A 23,058-nucleotide genomic window follows, 5' to 3' on the forward strand; every position below is an offset into this window, starting at 1 on the left:
CACCATGCCTATTTACTTGGTCCTAGGGATTGAACCAACGGCAGAACATCTCCAGATCTGTAATGATCTTTTAAACTAACATAACAGAAAGCTTAATTTTTAGAATAGGAAATTGCTATAAAATTTAAGGGGGACTGGAGAGAGAGCTTAGCAGTTAAGGTACTTGCGTGCAAAGCCAAAGGACCCATATAAATTATGATGTGCAAGGTGTCACATGCCTCTGGAGTTCATTTGCAGTGGCTAGAAGCCCTGGTATACCAATTCTGTCTGTCTCTCTCAAATAAATTTTAAAAAATATTAGAAAAATTGAGGGTAAAGTAGATTTCAAAGTTAGAGTCTTTACTGCAGCATTGATTAGCGTGCTTTGAGTTGCTCTGTTTCTGACCAGGGCGGGTTCACTCTTCCTTAAACAACCTAGGGGTTCCCTGCTCCTGGGACACCACATTGATAACTGACTGGACTCAAAGCAATCCTCCTGCCTCAGCCTCCAAGTGGCTGTGACTACAGATGTGTGCCACATGCCCAGCTACACTATTGAATACTGCACCATGGCCCTGATATCTGAAATGACAGGCCTGATGCGACTCACTTTTAACTGAGTCAAATGTGCATTAAGTGCGTCTGCATCACCACCCCAGGATGTTATTCCCATCCCCAGGAACCGCCCCTGGCAACCATCCTCCTATTATCGACTCAGTGGTTTTGACTGCTCCACGTTGTGTGAGAGATTTTTGAAGTGTTTTACTGGAAAAACTATCTGCAATCATCCTGGAAGTAAAATGAATGCCAAGTTCCCAAGTGTTTTGGCATTTTAATGAAGTGTATGTGTTTTCTTGGATAAGGGGATTTGCTTTTTAAGGACTGAAAATGGGGAATGGGCTTCTTAACTGATTTCCCAAGTTGAGGGATTATGGAAGCCACTCTTGTGATCCTTCCAGCATGAAGTGGGTGATGGATGGAGGCCCTTCAGCCACCTGCCTTATCCATCCCCATCCTTCTGGTGCCATAGCTTGTATGGGTGAATGGTATTTCCACTTCTGGTTAGCAAAATGGGACTTGTCCTCCTCTCACCTCACTTTCTTCTGCCCACAGATGTCTTTCTTATGAAGAGCATGCCTCACACCTATGTTCCATTGAGAGATAGAGAGGAATGAGCAGTGGGGAAAGCTCAGTGAATGTGAGCCAGGGGACAAGAACTGACTCATTGCAGATCTAGCTACTGCCATTCTCACTTGGACCATTTTGATCTTATATAAGGAAAACTTACATCAACTTTCCAAAACAACTCCTCTGTGATGGGTAATTGCTATTGTCAATTTCTGGGCCCAACTATGAGGAAGTTTCAAGATTAGGTTAGTTGAGGGGGGAAGACCCATCCCTAACTGTAGGTAGCACAATCTCAGGGGCTGGGGACCTGGATGTATAAAAGGAGAAAGGAAGCTGAGCATCAGCACTCATCACCTGCTGCAATGTCGATATAACTATTCTTCTCTTAAACTGCTTGCCAGGTACTTTGAATAGCAACAAGTAAGTAATTTACCCTTCATCCCTGCAACTACAAAGAATATACTATTGTTGCTGTGTGTATACCATAGTCCACAGCATATTTCTAGGGAGTCAACATTTTCTGATGGTAATTTTGTGTGGCTTTGTAGAACATATGGTCTCTGTTATAACCACTCTACCACCTTCCTCTTAACAGCCTTAGGCAATATGTAAAGGAGTAGATGTGGCTGTTCTCCACTAAACATCATTTCCCAGTGCTGGTGGAAGGCTAGGTTTGGCCTAAAGACCAGAGTTAGCAAATTCTGTTGAATATAATACAGAGCATCAACATAGTTAAATACAAACAGCATTCTATGAGACATGTCTACATATTATGCACCAAGACCTCAGGTGATCTTGCAGGGTAGCAGCCACATCAGAACCTGCTGCAAAATATTTCAAAGAAAGACCACGTTGGCAGGGTGGCATCTCAACACCCCAGGGAGGTGGGACTTTTGTGGAGTGATTAGAACAAAGCACCCAGTCAATATTTGTGGGAGGACAGAGTGATACAACATGGACCCCAGCCACCTGTGGTTATAGTGAACTGCTGTAGGAAAAAAATGTCAGTCTCCACATTCCTATATCTGAAATAAATACTTCATGTACATGCAGCATCATGATACATTCATGTTAACTAATTTCCTACCAGAGTAACAGGCGACAGAGCTTTACATATCATACCCCATTCAAAGATACTAGCTTAAAACTTTCAAGTGTTTTTCTGCCTGTGATCAGTTTCATATGTAATAATGTTAGTGACTTATCACTGATCAGATTCCATGCTCCTGTGCCCATCTTCATGCCAAGGAAACATCCCACATTCCAGGTCTGTACAATACTGAGAAAGGAATGAACCTCTTTTTCTTCAGATGAAAGCAGCTTGTGGGACAGGTGGCTGGTGAATCAGGGCGAACTAGCCCCTGTGAAGAGGTAGATAGAAGGTGAGGCTAGGACTGGAAAATCCATGAACCTCAAACTACACAGAGGTCACCAGAAGACCAACTCTGCCATTACAGGCCTGAGATATCCCCATGATTGATAAGGATTTTTGCAGACTGATTCCAGAGGAGAACCAATGAAAAAGCAGAGTCCAAAACCCTTCTAATGCTATCACTCTCTGAAGATGCACCACCAGAGATCATAGCATACAAGGGAGGCTCTGGAAGGGAAAGTGACTTGGGGGTAGGAGGCAGGACCCGTTTTTTTTCAAAGGAGATGCTGAGAATTATATTGGTCTTACTAACTATGTACTACAACTGAGTATCTAGGGTAGGAGATATTTTATAGCTATTTGAATTCAAATAGGAGCAGAAAATATTTTAAAAATTATGTAACAAGTTTGAGCTGGGGAGATGGCTCAGGTACCTGCCATGAGATCTTTAGGTCCTGCCTGAGGAATTCATGAAGCCATCAATATGGATAAAGCACCTTTTTAAACTGCTCACTTTAGAGCCAGGCGGGGTGGCGCACGTGTTTTATCCCAGCACTCAGGAGGCAGAGGTAGGATGATTGCAGAGAGTTCAAGGCCACCCTGAGGCTACATAGTGAATTCCAGGTCAGCCTGAGCTAGAGTGAGACCTTACACCTTGAAAAACCAAAAACCAAAAACAACAAAAAACTGCTCATTTTAAATGACAAGTAACTGAAAATAACTTCATATTCAACTATGGAGCACAGTGTGTAGTTAGATAAAATCCAGGGCTACATCAGTGGTTTTTTGTTGTAGGCCACTTAGGGTCATGTGCCTCAACCCCGAGACAAACCTTTAGTCTTCACGGTCCTGGATGCCTTCGGTGGAAAGGCATTTCCTGGGATAGAGCTTTACCAGCCACTACACTGTGGATTCCCCATCACTGTCCTCTTCAATTCTGAATGCAGAAACTTGGGTACAAAGCACTCCACTAAAATCCTAGCACACACAAAACAAACTCAGTGGCCTAGGATTCAGGTATTCTTGTTGGCATACCCTGTTCTGTGATGTGCCGAAATGGTGGGTCCCTAAATGTGAGATCCTTGATGTTGCCAGTATTTTAATTAAATAATCATCTGGGCTGTTAGGTCAAATCTCAAATTGCGCAGTAAAGTTAATTAGCAATTCTAGCCAAACTGTTCTCTCGATTTCCAGTTGGTTTTGCACCCTACTTAGCAGGAGACGCTCCAGAGTGGTGTAAGGTTCCTCACCAACAGGATTCCCCATCTGCATATTCTCAACATCACATGAAAATGTCTGGACTATTCTAATGACTAGCGTAGATGCACTGACAGAACACCTAACCCTGTGACTTTGTATTCCACTAACATTCTCCTGTGAAGTGCTGAGCCTGTCCTCCGATGGCTCTCCACAAGCTCCAGTGTGGAAACCTTCCCCTGAAGTTTATTCAAGGTCAAAACCATACTACCCTATCTTGGTTTCTCACTTTTTTTTTGGGGGGGGTGTGTGTGTGGGGGGGAGTCATTTTCAACTAAGATACTTTATTCATCCAGCTTGGGATGAGTGTGTGTGGTTGGGGATCCCAGAGTGTCTGTGCTTTCCTCTTTTCTTCCCTTACTCTTCTTTTTGCTGGCATCTTGCATGCCAAAGCCATGAGGCATTGTCTGTCCTGGTCCTCCTACGATAGGCCAGGCAGTTCCCATCACTGCAAGGGCTTCATCTGTCACAGCAGACAGAGAAACTGAAGCCACAGCCGGAAGTAGGCTGACCACAAGTGCTAAAGTTCTGTTTAGTTCTTTTCTAGGTAAAGTTGGAAAAGCCCCTGCAGAGATGCAGTGAAGTTTTAGACATGGGGGTGGCACTGACCAACCACTTCAAAGTGTCCTTGACTGGCAGGAGGGAGGGTGTGTGGGGAGGGAGAGGGAGAGGGAGAGGGAGGAGGTTAGACTGCATGATGCAAATCTAATCATTCTGAGAAGCAGGTGTTTCCTTCTAGGTTCAGCTGAAGAGGCTGTTCTGAGAAAGACTCCAGAGGGTCTGTCCCCACCTCAGAGAAATCCCATTAACATTAACAGGGAACAGTAGTTGCCAGATTAGTAAATGAAGTTTTTAGGTGGGGGAAGGAAGTTGGAGCAAAAAAGAAGGGATGATGGGAGAGAATAGATGTTCTAGAGAAATAAAGCTGCTGTTTCTTTACTCATAAGAAGCTTCTCTGGGAAGATTCTAGATGCAAAGATGCACATCTCTTCAACTCAAATGATAGCTGTATGTCTATACATCTGACCACACAGGAAGAGTGACAGGACTGAGTAGAAGAGGGTAAGGAGGAAGCCTAGCTATGCTTGGTCGGTCTCCCATGCATTCAACCCTTGGAGGAGATTGAAGGTAATCTTTCACCAAGCATCCTACGCTCCTGCTTTTGTAAAGCTAACTTCACGTCCTTTGTCCATTTGTTGAGTTAGCCTGATCATTTACAGTGAAAAGGAAGCTCACTGGAGATGGAACCTATTACTTTGGATCTAAAACTATAATGGTGATGTTTAACCATGCTCAGTGACTTTCAAACTATAAAAAATACATTCCAACTATGGACCTAGTAAGACCATGGATGCCAGAGACTCGGGAGGGAGGGAAGGATGGTCGGATGAGGCAGCAGGCTTTCTAGTGCAGTGGAAATAGTCTCTGTGATTCTGTAATACAATGCACAGAATGTGCAAGACCAAGTGAGCCCTAATTTGAAGAGTGGGCTTTAAAGTAGCAGTTTCGTATTTGTATATCAATTGTAACAAAAACCCCAGTGATAACACAGAATACTAATCAAGAATACCAGGGAGAAATGAAGTCAAAAGTGTGGGAAGACTGTACCTTTTGCTCCATTTTTTCCCCCTGCAAACCTTAAACTGTTGAAAAATAAACTATTAATTCAACCTTCAAATTTGTTTGCTATCCCAAATCAGGCACCTATAAAAGGTCAATCAACTCCAAACACATCCACAATGCTATCTTCCCCTGTGGGCCTGGGGTTGGAAGTTGGTCTCCCGGGCATGTACACCCGACTCAGGTCATTTAGGACATTGTTTTTGAATGAAATCACCAGCTATTGCACTCATTATCATATGCATCAAGCAGCTGTGAACGTGTCCCATACATGGGAAATCACTGTGCTAAAGTGTTAGAAATAATGTCAAGCTCACATAGAGGCAGCACTGCAATTCAGCTATGAACTGGACCCCTCTTTTGTCAAGTTAGACTCATTTTTTTTTAGGATAATATTTCAGAAACCCTGACTTCTCTTACCAAACCTGACTATGGGAAGGTTGTCTATCTAAGCTGCTCACTAGTTAAGGTCTTAGTTTGGTTCTGTTTTTAAGCATGGAATCACATACCCAAATAGGCCATATTATATAATCTTCAGCTGGGCTGTAGTGACCAACTTACTCTTCCCAGGCTCAGTTATTAGTTGTTCTTGGATGACACCGCATAACAAAGACTGGCTCGTGCCAGCAGAGAGAGAACCGCACCCATTTCTGATGAAATCCCTAGCAGGAACCAGCTGCACAATCTTTCTTTCAAGTCACTCTGGGGCCACAGTTAAGTGCTCCCTGGGCACCCAGGAGGACTGTGAGAAGGCAGAGTTCAACACTGGGAGTGGCACACCTGGGTCCCTGGCACCTGGAGCTGCCACGTTGAGGGAACCAGAGGTCACAGCGGAAAGAAGGTGGGCCAGTGTGGCCCACTGGAGACTGCTGACAGAAAACAACTGGCAGGCGGGAATTCTACCTCTGAACCAACCACCTAGGCAAACAACACCATCAGGCAACTTGCCCTACTCCTGAAACCGGCGTCCAGGCTGGCTTCTGACATCTTAAGCAACTTTCCTTGCATTTTCAACTAGCGGAGAAATTTACAAAACATTCCCACTGTTGTGAATTAAGATTTTTACCAACTTTCACTGGTTGTCTGATTCATTCTGGATTCTGATATTTTTGCTTTGACTTGTTACTAATTGAATACACTATTTTCTACCTACTTAAAAAGCTTCCCAAGGGCCTTTGCTCTGTGTCTGGGAAAGTACTTATGTTTACCTTTGAACACACAGACACATATACCCGGGAGCTGACTAAGAAGCTACTTCATGCACCACACTGTTCTAAGTTCTTTCATCTGCTAGGCTTAGAGAGTGGAAAACTCCAGACTGAGAGTTTGACTCAAGGTTAAACTTGCCTAGACACAGAGAAAGGCAGGAAGAACTTGCTATCATCACCACTGCCCATAGACTTCACAAGGAGTTGTCATGAGCAGGGATGATATGCGCATCATGGCATCACCTCTAGAGGATGCCTGGACAAGGCAGAGGGTCTCCACATTTCTAAATTCTCATTCCTGACCTTCCCCTTGTACTTTGAGCCCACATACGCCCTAGCTTTATCAAATAGGTCTCCCCTTCTCTCTCCTAACACTGCTTTGAAAGATGTGTCATGAAATTTCATGGCTAACAATAATGCCAAAGACCCATTGGCTCCACTTCCTTATAGTGCCAAAGCGAGGCTCTGTGAGTCCAGCCCATCTGTAGGATGACCTCTAATTACAAAGGGCAGAACTAAGTCCTATGCCTATCCCTAGATTCCCTACAGCCATGCTACGAGGCTTCATTGAGAGACAAGTTGTAAAGAGTTCTGAGTTAAAGTACTTGGCAGACAGTCGTTTAATTCAGAGCATTTCCCAGGTTGAAGTACAAAGGTTTTTTTTTTTTTTTTAACGATGGCTCACCTTGGTAGCAACATGACGCCACTGTCTAGTTCTATCAGACAAAGTCAATATTTAGAACCAGCAGGAAATGCAGGAGTTAAGGCATGAAGAATTACAGATGTAGCTAGTTTTGAGGCATTGTAGGGTCTAGTGGGGCACCTCAGTGAAGTCTGCAGTAGCAGGAGAAATAGGAAGGTGGCTCAAGATATGGATGAGGAAAAAAAAGCATTTTGGAGTTTACTACACCTGTAGTGTTAGAGGAAATGTGTATATAAGTACAAAATACAAACATGTAAGTGTATACTTGAATGAATTAACTGAGAGAGAAAAGGACTTTCCTTTGTGAAGTGGTCTAACCCTGAGGGGCCCCCAGCCCAGTCCACGTGTACCCCACCCTTGTGCTTTCTTTAGCGTTCAGACCCTTTAGGACAGATGCTTCTCTGCTCTGCTCCCTGCTAGAAACCACTGAGAACAGCCTCCAAGCATGTCAGGTGTGGAAAATTAAGAGCATGCTGATGCTGGAAGCTCGGTGCAGAACTGGGGGCCAGATGCCTAGTGTTTCCTAACATACAGATGTCCATGAAGTCCTTAGGGCATGTGCAGTGACTTCATCCCCTTAGACTGGAGAGCTGAACATATTACGAGGCTAGGTGGGGAAACTTAAGCTCAGCAACTGCTTTGTGCAGCTGCCACTGACGCGAACCCAAGCTCAAGTGCAGAGGGTGGGGTGAGAGCCTGGCTGGCAAGCGTGACACGGCCAATGGTGCTGACACATAATTTCCAGCCACCATGAAGCCAGTGCCAAGTCCCTGTCCACTTCTCTCTCACCCTGACATTCTTGAATCTGGACGTGGTACCAAGCTAGCTACAGGAGGCATTCTGGGAATTGTACTTAAAGGGCAACACAGGCTATCACCTTCCTCATGGTTAAGAGCTTTCAGGAGCAGGTGCCATGCCAGCCAGTGCTAGTAGTCTCTCAGGTTAAGCACAGAGCTACTGACATGTGGTACAGACACTGAAATATCTGTACCAATGTCCCAGGAACTTATCAAGGCACTCCCTCTAGCACCCTCCCTTGATTTCCAGAATCAAAGTCCAAACACGTTACTGTGAGTCTGCACGAGGCAAAGGGTGTCAATGTTAATTACCAACTGTCAGGACCTACCTTGCCTGATGCTTAACAAAGCACAGAGTTGGTGAAAACTCAGGAAAGAAAGGTCAGAGCAGCTGGGCATGGATGCATGCCTTTAATCCCAGCACTCAGGAGGCAAAGGTAGGAAGATTTCTTTGAGTTCGAGGTCAGTCTGAGACTACTTAGTGAACTCTAGGTCAGCTTGGGCTAGAATAAGATCCTACTTTGAAAAACCAAACAAAAAAAGGTCAAGTCTGAGCTACTGGGCTTTCTTCCCCCATCAATCATATACTCTGTGCCTAGCAAAAGCTCCATGTTCTAATTTCCTTAACCAGACTCCTCAGGGTGGCTTTGTGACACATTCCCTTCCTAGCACTGGTCAGCCGTCCCTTTCAGCTGTCCAGGGACTCAGTCTTATCTAATTATGACCCATCAGGAACTTAGGTCTCTATCCCACCCCTCAGTTACTTCCCATGTGACTGCTTGGACTGCCCTTGGCAGAAGCCACCACTTGGGGCCTGAATGCAGATGAGAGCGCACTACACTCTCTTGGGTCATGCAAAGTGCAAGACTTCAGTTCTGCTTTACAGCAGAAGGGAGTGACAGAGGTCCCTCACCATCACTTCCCATTCTGATCTTTTGACCTGTTGACACAGGTTACTTTCTGATGATTTGCTTCCTATGTCTTCTTATCAACCACAGATAAACAAGTGTTGGGGCTCTCATTGTTCTCCAATCTCTTCTCTCAGTGCTTCCTTAGAGATGTTTAATGCTACATAATTTGCTAATACAACTTATTTACCTGGAAGATGTACCCAACAGACTTTTTCAGGCAAAAAGGCTTGCCTTTTTTTTTTTAAACACAAACTGCACTAAGCTTTTAGGAAAGCATTTTCTAAGAATGCCATCTACTGGGCCCCTCCTTCCTAGGCAGAAGAATTCCACTCCTGAGAGGGGATAAGTAGAGGGGCATCTGCCACAGTTGTGAGAAAGACTAAACATTGGGCTTAAAGCATGATGGGTCAGAGGTTCCCATGATTAACTGTCAAGGAGTTACACTCATGGGTGTGAAAGCTGCTCATGCGCTGGTTCTGAAACCTCATCTTCCCTCTGGTCCCTAGACATGATGTCCTCCTCCCCGAACTGGTCACCAGGAGACATATCTTTTCTATCTCTAGTTTAAGTGAGAGTATCATACTTGATAAAATAGGATAAAGTAAAAAATTAACATACTCCAGAGCTACCTTTTAAAAAAGCTGTACTCTATCCTTCCTCACCTGCAGTCGTTCCACATGTCATGTAGCAGGGGAGGTGGTATCTGGGGGGTCCAGGTGGCAGCCTAAGCACTGAGAATTCACTCCATTTAACTCAAAGCTGCAGGCTTGCTGCTGCATGCATCGGCCAGTCAGCATTACCAGAGATCCTCTTGCATGCCCTTCTTTCCTGCCTCTTTTACAGGTGGCTAAGTCCATGCTCTAGACAGATAAGGTGGCCATGCCATGAAGGCTGCAGGCTCCTGACCCACAGGGCCATGTGCAGGTCAGAACAACTTGAGTTCTGGCTCAGCAGCTCTGGTCTAGCTGTGTGAATGTGGAGAGGCCTTTCGGCTCTCTGAGCTTTAGGGGCCAGTTTAAATGGTAGCAGTAGGCCCACTGTGCTGGGCATAGCATGAAATGGGACTGTGCTGCTCACACATGCTGATGAGATAAGCTATGATGGTGATTGTCCAATCAGCTCTGATTTTGTCATGGCTGACAACACAGCCCATCCTTCTAGTAGCCTCAGTGCAGTCTGGCTACGCAGGCTACCGCGGAGAGGCAGATTTTTCCCAGCTGCTTCCTGGTCCCCAGTAGTCCTTAATGACCATGCTATTCTGAGGAGAGAAGCACCCAGAGCAGTCCAGAATACCAGGATGAACAATACTCTATCTGATCATTCCATCTTCATATATAATTCACTGTAAAGCAAACTTCTGAAAAATGTAAGACTTCTGTGAAGGCAGAGTTTCCAAGATTCATAAGTGAAATCTATATTTAGCAAAGAAATGCTATCTGTCTGTCTCATCGATCAATCATCTACCTATCTCCTCACACGTGCATGTGGAGTCCAGAAGAGGCCCCATGTTATTCCTCAGGTTCCACCCACTGTTTTCTGAGGCAGGTACTGGCTGGCCTGGAGACCTCCTAACTAGCCTCAGGAATACATCTGTCTCTGCGTCCCCAGCACTGAGATTAAAAGCAGGTGTTGCCAAGCCCAGCCACTTTTTTCTTTTATAATTTATTTACAAGGACAGAAGGAAAGAGAATGGGTGCACCAGGGCCTCTTGCAACTGCCTTCAAACTCTAGAAGCGTGGGCCACCTTTTGCATCTGGCTTTATGTGGGTACTAGGAATTGAACCCAGGCTTTCATATTTTGCATGCAAGTGCCTTTAACCACTGAACAATCTCCTCACACCCTTTTTGCTTTTAAGCCAACGTTCCTAGTGTTCCTTAAGCTTCTAACATTCAAGCAGAATTCAGTTCCCTGTCCTTGACTAAAGTAGAAAAAGAGGCTGTGGTGTCTTTCCTGGGAATCATATACTTGACCCTCTTCCTGTAATGCACCCATTTGTGTGGTATTTAAATTTCTCTGATTCATAGTTAATTTCTTATCCAACAGAACTATTATCTATAGACTAACACAAATTCTCAGTTCAGTGGGTATAAATGCAAAACCAGATGTGAAAATCACACAAAAAGGGTGTGCAGCCCATTTATGATTGCAAAAATGCAAATGTAAGATCAAGGGTAACAAGGTTTCCTATCTGAGAAGACACCTTGGGGAGTTTCTTCTTGCCCTGAGCTGCCAGGGACTGTGTGAGGTCACGTGCAATCAGCCTGCCTGGGGACGGAGGCAACGGATGGAACACTGCAGCGCTGGGAGAGGTGGCACAGGAGGGAAGCTTCCCCAGGCCTTCAAATCACAGCAGGGACAGGTCTGCCAGTGAACCAAGTGTCAGCCCAGGCATGAGCTGAGAAATCCGAGACCACTCCCCAGCTCAGTATAAGCAAGAGCACATAGATTCAACCCAACAGTGGGAAAGATCCCAAAAGTACCCTGGTCTATGCAATGCCGAGAGATGTTAAGGTCAACCATGCCTCACCACAAAATTCAAGGGCACCTAAATGACTTAACACTGGAAAGAAGACACAGGGATTTTCCATAGCAGAGCATTCTTAAAGACAAGATGCCCACTCTGAGTTCTCTTTGTGACAATGGTCCAGCAGCCTCATGCAGTCTGGAAACTAGAAGAAAGGAAGCTGGTAGCTTTTTTTGTCATTGTGTGGCCCTCTGCTGCTTGGCTGGTGTGCTACAAGCCTGTCCACCACCCTGTCTTATCTGTTTATTGCTACATGGATGTGTGAGTTGACATCACCTTACAGATGAGTGAAGTCCAGTGACTTGCTGAGGGTTACATAGCTATAGAGAAGCAGAGCTGAGACTCAAACCAGCATCTTTTGCCCCCAGATCCGATCCCTGGGTGGGGCTGGACTCATGGGGGACATAAGCTGGGCTCTGGTTTAGTCAGTGCTATTCCTGTCATGAATGGAGTAAGAACAGAGATGCCCAAAAGGAGAGAAAAGGAATTACGGTTTTTCATTACATTTGAGTGAAAACTGACTTGTGAGTCAATGACTCTCATGAACTTCTCAACTGTAAAACACAGCTTTCTAAAATGTTTCTTCTTTCCTTCCCCTCAGAGATAGCAAGTAATGCAGTTTCCCTTTATGGAGAGGAAAGGTTCATGTCACCTTGATGGTAGGCAGTGTCTAGAAGGAATTAGGAGAGGTGATATAGCTGACCTGATATAGCAAGCTCATCTTCTGGGGTTTTGTTTGTTTGGACATAGGGTCTCATGCAGCCCAGGTTGGCCTCAGTCTCCTAATCCTCCTGCCTCTACCTCCCAAGAGCTTCTTGGATCACAGCCGTCTTGTGATTTTACACAGACAAGCCACCAAAGGAAGCAGCTTTGGGGACATGGATCCAGGCAGGGTGGGCCACCGTCAACTTGGGCATTCCAAGACACTCTCAACATGGAGCCCAAGCAAATTCCATGCACCAGATTTCTGCCCTTATGAACGGAAGACTGGGAGCTCCATTACCTTCCCACTGACACTTTCCCCCTAGCTTACTGGGTGGCCTTTGGTGGCTGTCACTTCACAGGCCTTCAGGAATTTTTACCAATGGGAGAACTGTGGAAAAAAAATCAACCATCCCTCTTCTTCCACTATTAGGCAAGAGGTAGCATTCCTGAGAACCACAAACCATGAAAGAGCCTGTCTAAAGACTCCTTTTGAGACAAGGCAGGCAGAGGGGTGGTGAGCTCTGGCACTCTGAACTCTGACAGCATTTGTGAACTCTCTCTACCCTGCAGGAATGACAAGCTTCAGAGACAGGCCAGTCATACAGATGGCCTGACTATTTTTGCCAGAAGCAGTGGGCAGGAGGTCGGTATTCTCAAGGAGAGATTGGAGAGGGAGTCCTCTCCTCCTGGCTGTATCTGCCTTCACAGGGCACGGACTGCATGGGGTCACGACACAGGCATGTGACCTGCTCCATTGCTGGCTCGGATGGCTCCTTTGAACAATGCAGCTGAGCATCTGTCATGCTATGGCTAACTCGCTTTTGGAGTCCCCAGCAGGGATTCATATGCTATCAGCTTGAGTCACCACTGCAATGGCACTAGGAAAAGGCTCTGCCTTTCAGCTAATGGCTCTAACATACCTCTGACTATCACCTAGTGGCTCCTCAGATGCTGACATTCAGAGTTAAGAACCTTTGATGGCCCAGACTTTCAGGTTTCCTGACACGATGTCTCAGACAATCAAAGCATAGCGTGGTCAGGAAGTATACTGAATACGCAGGTCCTATGAACATCACACACACAGGGCTCTGGCTAGCTGCGTGTCAGGCGAAGGGTCACTCTGGCTCTTAATCCCTGTCAAGTGACTGCTCACAAGACTGAAATAAGTCTTCACGGTTGAGTCAGAAGCCCAAAAGGGCACCAGACTTTTCTGTGTCCATGAAGTAAGGTAATTAACAGCAGCCATCAGAAGCAGCCTGGGAAAGATTTAAAGATAGCACATAGACACAAAGACAGAGACAAGTGAGGATCACAGGGACAGTTTGGTGTCAGTGTACATGCTGATAAGAGGGGCTTCTTGTCAGTGACTGGAGGAGTACTCTTAGAGGACACTATGCTGTACACTGCCCCTTTCTATCTTTATGCTCTCTGGCCTCCATGGGGAGAGCAACTTTGCCCTGACACACCCTTCCACCATGATGTCCTGCTTGACTAAACACAGAAAAGAGAGCCGGCCAACTATGAACCAAAAGCACTGAAAATATGGGCCAAAATAAATCATTCCTTAGGTTGTTTAGACCAGGCTGTTGTCACGGTGATAAGAAAGTTTACTATCTCAATCTTCTTTCTTGAACTTGGGTCTTTTCTTCTTGCTTCCTCTTCTGTGCTCATTTTCCTTTTCATACTGCTCACTTCTGACCACTCTCTCCTTATCTCCTCTCTCTCTACCCAGCCCCCTTTCGGAAGCTGTTTCTATTGTGATGCCTCATCGATTTCTCCTCACTTCAGCCTATTCCCTCCTGGGGCCCCATGTAGGGTCATTGTAGTGACCCAGTATAATGCTGGACATGAAAGAACTGCACACATGGAGAGTGTTACATACAGACGTGGTCAAGTGTATCCCCTCAGCAGTCAGGTAGCCAGTCTTGGTGATCGTCTCTTATCATCAGTGGCTTGTGGCTACATGGTGAGCGCTGCACAGAGCTGCAGTGCTGGCACCCTCGGAGGGCTGGTAGCAATGATTGAGTCTGGCAGTGGCGGCTGAGTCAGAATTGGAATTTTAATTATATCTCCAGATTTCTTTTTCTGTCTGGTTTTTGAGGTAGGGTCTCACTCTGTAGCCCAGGCTGACTTGGAATTCACTATGTAGTCCCAGGGTGGCCCTGAACTCACGGTGATCCTCCTACCTCTGCCTCCCGAGTGGTGGGATTAAAGGCATGTGCCACCATGCCTGGCTTATCTCCAGATTTCTATGTGCATTAACATCTTAGAAGCATGGATTAGACTCCAAGAATGACACAGCAACCTCTACAGGAAGCCCTTCAGTACCTGGGAGCAGCCTCTGAGCTTGTGGGGCATAGGAAGGATTGCCATGTGACTATGACCTTGTCAGGAGTGGACCCAGCACTACCTGTGGCTGCATGTGGACCTTGCTGCTTACACAAACAGACCCTACTTGAATCTTAACCCGAGTAAGTGGAAACACCGTGTACAGAAGAAACACAGTAGTGCTCAGTCAGGATATTTCACTGTCGGGAGGAGCACTGAAGCCCTTGGCAACTGAACGGAGGGCCGTGAATTGCAGAGCCTTTCTCAGCATCCAGTGACTCTCTCATGAGTGACCGCTACATATCACAAAAGCTCTTTTGTTCTCATAGTTTATGCCTCCTTGCTTTGCCACACACCCCTGAACATTTTAATGAATTCGGAAAGCATAGGTTGGCAAGGACGGCTGGCTGGGGATCCCTGCAGCACATGTCCGGTGCCTCCTCAGCGCCCTGCTGAAGCAGAGTGCTCCAAATCCCTACAGCAGCCACTCCGCCCCACCCCCTTGCTGGGATATGACAACCCACACTTCCCATCAGTAGGAAGATTAATCTGGGACTCACATGCCTATGCTCATATGATCGCATCCAGCTGATTAGCAAAGCACCTCCCAGAAGGCTAGGCTGAGCCCAAACAAACAGGTCATGCTGAGTCCCACCTAGTGATCATTATGCTTAAGACATCTCTTAGAGGGTTGGCGAGATGGCTTAGCAGTTTGGGCTTTTTCCTGTGGCGCCAAAGGGCCCAGGTTCAATTCCCTAGAACTCATGTAAGCCAGATGCACAAGGTGGTGCAGGTGTCTGGAATTTGTTTACAGTGGCTGAAGGCTCTGGCACACCCATTCTATATCTCTTCCCCTCCATCTCTCTCTCAAATAAATAAAATAAAATATCTCTTAGAGAAAGCAGACCTTACTGAAGCAGATGGCTTGAAAAACTAAAGAAGGCAGCATAAAATGAGAGGCAGATTAATGCAGATACGAAGCCAGATACTGGAAAGGGGTCTAGGTTGAGACCCCAGCCCTAGCTGAATAGCTCAGTGCTCCCTGCTTGTACACAGGGTGGCTGGTGGCCAAAGGATCACAAAAGAGCACACAAGAAGCATAGACCATGACATTTCAATCAGGAGAAGGGCCCAGTCAACATCAGATGCTATGTGTTTGGTATGCAGTTCCATCCTGGATGCCAGGACTATACTCTGAGCTGAGAAGCCAGCCCAGAGCTCCCCAAGGCTGCCCTGCCCGTGCAGGGCACCATCCTACTTACCCTGATCATTTCCGCCACATAGCTCTCGGGTCCCGTGTACTCTGTGGAGTCCTTCACTTTCACCAGCACAATGAAACACAGATAGTGCCACATGTTGTGTTCCTCCTTGATGTGTTCTTCAAAGGTGACAGTCTTGTTGTCAAACTTGTCTCTTTCCAAGCCTAAGTAAAGACACAATGCCAGATCCACACTGAGCAGTCATTAAACAGAAGAGTCTATATTGATGAGGTCTGTCTACATAAGGACTTAGTGTTTGCTGGTCTTATATAAATGTAATTTCAATTATGATGGGAGAACCCAGACTGTGAGCTTGATTTTTTTTTTTTTTTTGAGACAGGGTTTCATATAGCCCAGATCAGCCTCAAACTTGCTATGATGTTGAGGATGATCATGCTCACCTCCCAAGTGCTGAGGTTGTTGGTGGGCATTACCATGCCCGGCTCCCACTTGGGTTTGAGTCCCACCTCTGCTACTTGCCTCTTTCTACACAACGGCCATTTGGCCTGGCTGTCTCCCGGTTATTATCCAGGTTCTAGGATGTTCAGGGGTTACATGAGAATATGAGTGATGGGCTCACACACAGTAGGTAATCAGTGAATGTAAGGTCACATATGTCCAGGTAAAAGGCAAAATGCAGATATAGTCATGTTTTAGCAGAGACCTAATATGGACAAAAGAACTTTAAACAACTTTGAGACTCTGGTTGGTAAGTTGGTATGTATTCTAGAACTGAGTAAATAAATACATATATAAATAAATAGCTTTTTGGTCATTAATGGGAGTCAGATTCCTCTTGTTAAAGAAGGGAACATAAATATAGAGGAAGACAGAATAAACTGTAATGTTGAACTGAGAGGTGTTATCTCTTTTTTCATCATATGAAGCAAGACACAGAAACAGATGTAAGTGTGTAGATCCAGGGGTCTTTGTCCACATACCAGCCACCTATGCCTGTAGGCCTAAGAGCAACAATGGTCACCAACAGAAATGAACATACTTAGTCTTAGATATTGGCTTCTAAATGCCCTTTGATGCTGGAAAGAAGCAGGACATTATGAAGAAACAGCTGCTTAGGGCTGGGACAGAGAAAGTCAGAGTAGGTCTAAGCCAAAACTCTTCCAGCATCAATAACAGAAAGTACACAGAAAACAACAGCGTGAAAGAACACTGAGGAGCCTCTCATTGGCCAAATCCAGGGCAAGTTAAACATCAAAACAGAGGATGAGAGTGAAACATAGTGGCACATGCCTATAATCGTAACACTCAGGAGGCTGAGGCAGGGCGACCATGAACTCAAAGCTAGTCTGGGCCACATAACACACTAGATTCTATCTCAAAAACTAAAATAAATCCAGTCAGGCATGGCAGTGCATGCCTTTAATTCCAATATCCGAGAGACTGATATAGGAAGATAATGGTGAGTTTGAGGCCAGTGTGGAGCTAGAGAGTCTGCTTGGGCTAGAGTGAGACCATAACAGGAAAAAATAAAAAATACTAACAGTGAAGGATTATAATCCACTAAATAAAAATTATGCATCCATGTTTTACAAGTATGTATACATGGGTAAAAGAAAAAGTTCATTCTTAAAAAGCCAATTAACCAATAAAGAAAACAAAAAGGTAAGAATTATAATAACAGATTCAAGCAAGAATCATCAATGGATACTAAAGGTAGGGGCTGAAATTATATTGCGAGGAATAATAGGATTACTTACAAAGTGTCTGTGTCTCTTACAGTAGAGTAGTTTCATGGCGGAGAAACACCGGAAATTATATCATCAACCAAAAATGCTCAAGGTCAACATCACTAGTTGTTAGAAGACCTGTCAACATGTGCCTCCCGACACAATGCACTGAGGATATAAAGCGCGTCTCTGATATTCTTAAGAAGTCGTATAGTCTCAGTCTTACCACAAGAAATCTTACTTCAGAAAAACCCAAATTGAAGGACAGCCTACAAAATAATGGACTTAAATTCTTCAAAAATGTCAAGGGAGATGAGTGAGACATAAAAACAGAATGTCACTTACAGAGGACATACTGGAATGAAGGGTGACATTTAAATAAAGTATTCTGATTATAGCTTTAAATTGTTTTTAATTTCCCAATTTTGGTAATTATATTGTTGGCATGTGAGAATGCTTGTAGGAAATACACAGTGAGGTATTTAGGAACAAAAGAGCTTTGTGTCAACCACTCACACTGAAATGGTTCAGGAAATAGCATGTGTGTGAATAAAGCAAATGAGAGACAGCACACTAGTCCTGTCTATAGGCATTTGTGGAATCTTGATACAGATTACGGAGAAATTCTCTGTACTAGTCTCATGACTGTTCTGTAACTCTAAAATTATACTAAAGTGAAAAGCTTAAAAAAATAGGTCCTAAGGAGGCTAAAAAGCAAAGATTCTTAAATGTTCAAAAGCAAAATGTTCATTATTTTTGATATGTGTGTGTGTATCAGGAAGATAGTCAAGTTTAGTAACTGTATAATGAATAATCTTGAAATGATTACTCAGCTTCCAGAGTGCCACATGTTTAGTTTGCATTTACATAGATTTTTCTCTGTAGTTATACTAAAAGTGACTTTTTTGGAATCCCCCACCCAGACTTATTTTTGGAGTTTTTGATAGGATCTCATGTAGTCCAGGCTGGCATCAAATTCATTTTGGAGCCCAGGCTGGCCTTGAACTTCATGGCTCAGGGTGAGGGATGGGAGGGAACTAACAGCGGTGCTGCTATGGTGGGGTGGGCCAGAGAGCTCTGCCCTTGCGGAGACAGGCCTGTGCTTTAGCCTCTTCCTACCCCAGTGCTGGGATTACAGGCAGGAGCTACCACACCAGCTTCAAGTGCCTGTTCTACACAGCAGTTCCCTACTTAGTCCTAGTCGCCTGTGGTGTGACAGGGTCTGTGCCAGGAGCTCCATGATCTCTCTCCAAATAATCACTGAGCAGGGAGGGTCATAACAATGAAAATGAGGGGAAGCACACAGAAACGTACCACTTCACAGATCAGAGGAAAGTAGCTCAGACGTTAAGTGCCTGGGCCACGGTCACAGGGCTCATGAACAGCAGACGCTGGATCAGACCTCAGCCTGATGTAAACGAGCCCAAACCTTGACCTTCACCTTATGGTAAGAGATTTCATTTATGCACTCACTCATCCACTTAGATAGAGGGTCTAATTTGGTAGCCCAGCTTGTCTTGGAACATGTTATATAAGCAGGCTGGTTTTGAACTCAGTATGGCTGACTTAGGATGAGACCAAGGGAAGGCCTGGTGCCACATCCTCACAAAGACCCCGAGACACCTCTGTACTTTTCTACTTCCCACAGAATTCATTGGCTTCCAAATACTTCCTAGCAGAAGAGGCCTAACAGAGCTTCACTCCTTGCTGAGGGAGGACAGAGATGGAATAGAGCACAGCCAACTGCAGTCACCGAGCCCACAGATGCCCGCTCCACACGCTCATGTGCTCGGCCACTGACCACAGATGAAGCACGTGGTTTTTAAGATCTCCTCCTTCTTCTGCTTCTCACTCCTCAGGTCGGCAAAGGTGTCGATGATGACGCCAAAAATCAGGTTCAGGACGATGATGATGACCATGAAGAAGAACAGGAGGTCATAGATGACTCTTGCAGCAAACAGGGGCTCCTGAAGAAAAGAGGTATCAGGATGAAGGGTCTACTCACCACTCTTGCTTTGCAGAGCCCAAGACCTCATGTCCAACTTGAATGATGTCCACCTGGGCAGGATATCGAACTTTAAAACCCACATGTGTATCTCTTTTCATTCCTTGGGTCTGCACTGTCAGTTCAAGTGTTGTGGTACACAATTAGGAAATATGGGGGGTGGCCAGGCCCAACACTAAAGGAGACATATGTTTATGGAGAAGGGAAACACTGCTGTCCCTTCCCACATGGGTAACCATGTTTTCTGGCCTCAACATGAAGGAGGGAGAGGGAAGCATTGATTACTTCTCCCCTTTGGATCACCACACTGCCCACTGCCAGCGCTTTTTCTGAGCCCAGAATCTACACTCGGCACTGCTGCACTGCCCCCCCACCCTGCCACCGCATATGCCTCCCACTGGCCCCCATTTACCTCTCCTTGGAATCCACTTACCTCTTTCGATGGCTTCCTGAGTACATCTCCCACTCCGCCCCCACTCCGCAGGCCATGACTCAGCACAGTGACGATGCACATGAGCAGCGTCTCACACGTGTGCTCCTTATCCTGCTCTATTTCTTCTGCTGGGAGCAGCTCTGAGAGGGGGGAGCGTCAGCATAGTTAAGACATGAGGGGAAGAGAGACTGTGATTCTGCGATGTTTCCCAAATGCCATCCCTCCCTCCAGCTGGCAGGCACAATAAATAAATCTAAAAAACCCATAGTTAAATGCTTGCAGAATTGAATATTGCTTGGAGCAAAGCTGTTCCTACTTTTAACCCTTGATACTTCTCAGGTCATGTCAGCATTGCCTTTTCTCTACCAGGCCTTTGCCAACATTCAACGCTAGCCCATCTGCACACAGGACAGTCTTAGTTTCAGTTAAGTTGCCTACCCATAGAGTTAAGAGGTTTCTTGCTTCTCAGACAAGAAACTTTCCATGGGACGCACTGAGGATGCTGGGAGAACTAAACACATCCCTGGATTTAACAGCAAGGCACAGGATCAGCAGTTTTACATTGCAAGCTATTTATCCCACTGGCTAATGGAGGCAGAACCATGCCTTGCTGCCTGCCTAGGACCCTTCTGCAGCTGTAGTGAGAATGTTCTTGCTATAATACAGTTTTATTTTTACATTACTGGGTGGGGGGGGGGGGGCGGTGTCATAACCCTAGGCCTTACACATGCTAGGCAAGCTTTCTACCACTGAGCTATATCCAGAGCATTACTCCTCTTTCTACAACTTCCAGTGATTCTTGGGCATTTTATTTTATTTTATTTTGTAAAATATTTTATTTACTTACTTATTTGAGAGAGAGATGATCAAGAGACAGAATAGACATACCAGGGCCTCCAGCCACTGTGAATGAACTCCAGACACATGCAACACCTTGCGCATCTGGCTTACATGGGTATTGGGAAAGGGGTCCTTAGGCTTTGTAGACAAGCACCTTAACTCCAGCCCTCTTTGACATTTGAGCTGTTTATCCTGACCTGACACTTCATGTTGTGCTCTTAGCTTGAGTCGATACTTGCTGCTCCCCCCCCATAATTATTATTTTCCTAGAGTAATTTTATCATTAAGCCTTTAAAACCCTACTTTCCTTACTTTGCCCCAAGATTGTTCTGTTTTAACTGATGGCACCCTTGTCTCACTATTAGCTGGGTGCCTATCTCTGGTAGTACTTCCTTACTTAAATAGGATTGTCACACTCTCTAGAGGTCACTCATTCACCTGCTTGCCTTCCTGGCTCTATTACTATCTCCTAGAGAACAATGCAGACCCTAATCAACACTGAACACTCAGCAAATATTGGTTGGGTCAAAGAGGAGAGCCTGGGGCTGGGAAGACGGCCCAGCAGATACAGTGCTTGGTGTACAAGTATGAGGACTGGAGTTCAGATCCCCAGCACCCGTGAAAATGATGGAGACCCTGGCGGCCTGTCTGGAAGCCCGACACTCAGGAAGTGGACACAGAAGGTCCTCAGGGTCACCTGGCTAGCGAGACTAGCTGAATCGACAAGCTGGGGCTCAAGGGAGAGAGCCCGCCTCAGTGAGTGAGATGGAAAGTGATCGAGAAGACACCCAACAGCAATACTTTCTTCACATGCACACAAGCACATACATGGATACAGACACACATGCATGCACATACCACATACATGCACAGAAAAGCAGAGACTTTATTCACATATTGCCTCTTTTCCTCTTCATCTCATTCCTCTCTTCCAGCCTTTCCAAGCCTCTGCTCGCTTGCCTGACTCTGAGAGGCACATCTGCTCTAATCTGCTGCCAACACCCGCCACCACCCAAGTCACAGAAGGAGTCTCATATTCACCTGGGGCTGGTGGCCACGAGGTCCTACCTTCTTGGGGTGCATGAGCAGAACAGTTCTCTCCCATCTCCACCCTACACACATCAGGGTACACAAAATCTTTTGCCAAACTCTCTCCGGTTTCTGGGAAAGAGAAGGAAATTCTGTGACAAACCATTTGGCAGCATATGGTTAAAATGTTTGAAGCCCTCGGTTCACGGCTGATTAAACAATTCTTTACATAAATAACACCCTCTAATCCTGAATATAAATTTAAAGAAGAGATGTGATTTACACTTTCATTTGGTGATCTGGATGGGAAAAAAGCCAAAAACGTCAATTCTTGTAGGCTTACTAGAAATATCACACTTAAATAGCACCTCTCTGATTTTAAAGACAAACAGCTAAAACTCTCAGACAAATACTACTGAATATACAGACTCCAACAGGATTTGGACCAAGTCTGCATAAGCAACGGTGGCTGTGAATGGAAATCCAAGGTCCAGATCAGAAGCTATGTGACAGGGAGTGCCACAGTGTCAACTGAAGGCTAAAAGTCCCCGCCAGGATGGACAATCTTGGAGGTGGCAATCAAGGCTGCCTGGCTTGGTGGGCCATAGTCACTCTAGTTTGTTTCTGGAACTCAGGGAGCCTGGCCATCTTCTCTATAACTGGGCACATCTTTCTAAGTAAGGGCAGCTACTCAGGGAAGAATATGAGGTGTCACTCAAGTATGTGTTCACTGTTTCTCATTCACAATTAGAACTCTCTTCTGTTTTTATTTTATATACAAATAACAGGTGCTCACTGTAAATCTACATAACATATGTATAATTGTATGTGTGTATATGTATGTATGTGTGTGTATGCACACATGCCAGAGTCTGTAGCTGCTGCAAATGAATGTGATATTTATGTTGCACTTGTGTCTCGCTTTATGTGAGAAGCTAGGGAATCAAACCTGGGCCAGTGGGCTTTGCAAGCAAGGACCTTTAACTGCTGAGCCATCTCTCCAGCCCCCTGCATATATATTTTTATAAAAGTCCACACTATAAAATGTCCATATGGAAGATGCAGGTAACTAGGCATGGTGGCACACACCTATAATCCCAGCACTTGGGAGAGAGACACAGGAGGATCTGAGTTTAAGGTTATCCATCCTTAGCTACACAGAGACAGAGGCCAGTTTGAGCTAATAGAAGCCCTGTCTCAAAAAACAAACAAAATTCATGTACCTTTTAATTAAAAAACAGAAATGACCTTGCTATTGTTATTCTTCTGTA

At 45.3% G+C, this 23,058-nt stretch overlaps 1 protein-coding gene across 16 annotated transcripts in view; it reads right to left on the minus strand.

The window, feature by feature from the left end:
• Itpr1 (inositol 1,4,5-trisphosphate receptor type 1) overlaps nucleotides 1-23,058 on the minus strand; it is a 380,520-nt gene that overhangs the window by 8,110 nt on the left and 349,352 nt on the right. For 9 of the 16 annotated variants that reach the window (XM_045134269.1, XM_045134267.1, XM_045134266.1 and 6 more), the window contains 4 exons: nucleotides 21,827-21,919; nucleotides 19,919-20,058; nucleotides 19,282-19,447; nucleotides 15,796-15,956 (listed from right to left, as the gene is read on the minus strand). In XM_045134269.1, coding sequence (XP_044990204.1) covers nucleotides 15,796-15,956; nucleotides 19,282-19,447; nucleotides 19,919-20,058; nucleotides 21,827-21,919 — 560 coding nt within the window. Of the gene's footprint in view, nucleotides 1-15,795; nucleotides 15,957-19,281; nucleotides 19,448-19,918; nucleotides 20,059-21,799; nucleotides 21,920-23,058 lie in introns of all 16 variants that reach the window. The other 7 variants (XM_045134263.1, XM_045134260.1, XM_045134259.1 and 4 more) reach the window with 1 other exon arrangement.

Source organism: Jaculus jaculus, chromosome 14, assembly GCF_020740685.1.
Source record: "Jaculus jaculus isolate mJacJac1 chromosome 14, mJacJac1.mat.Y.cur, whole genome shotgun sequence".
NCBI lineage: Eukaryota > Metazoa > Chordata > Mammalia > Rodentia > Dipodidae > Jaculus > Jaculus jaculus.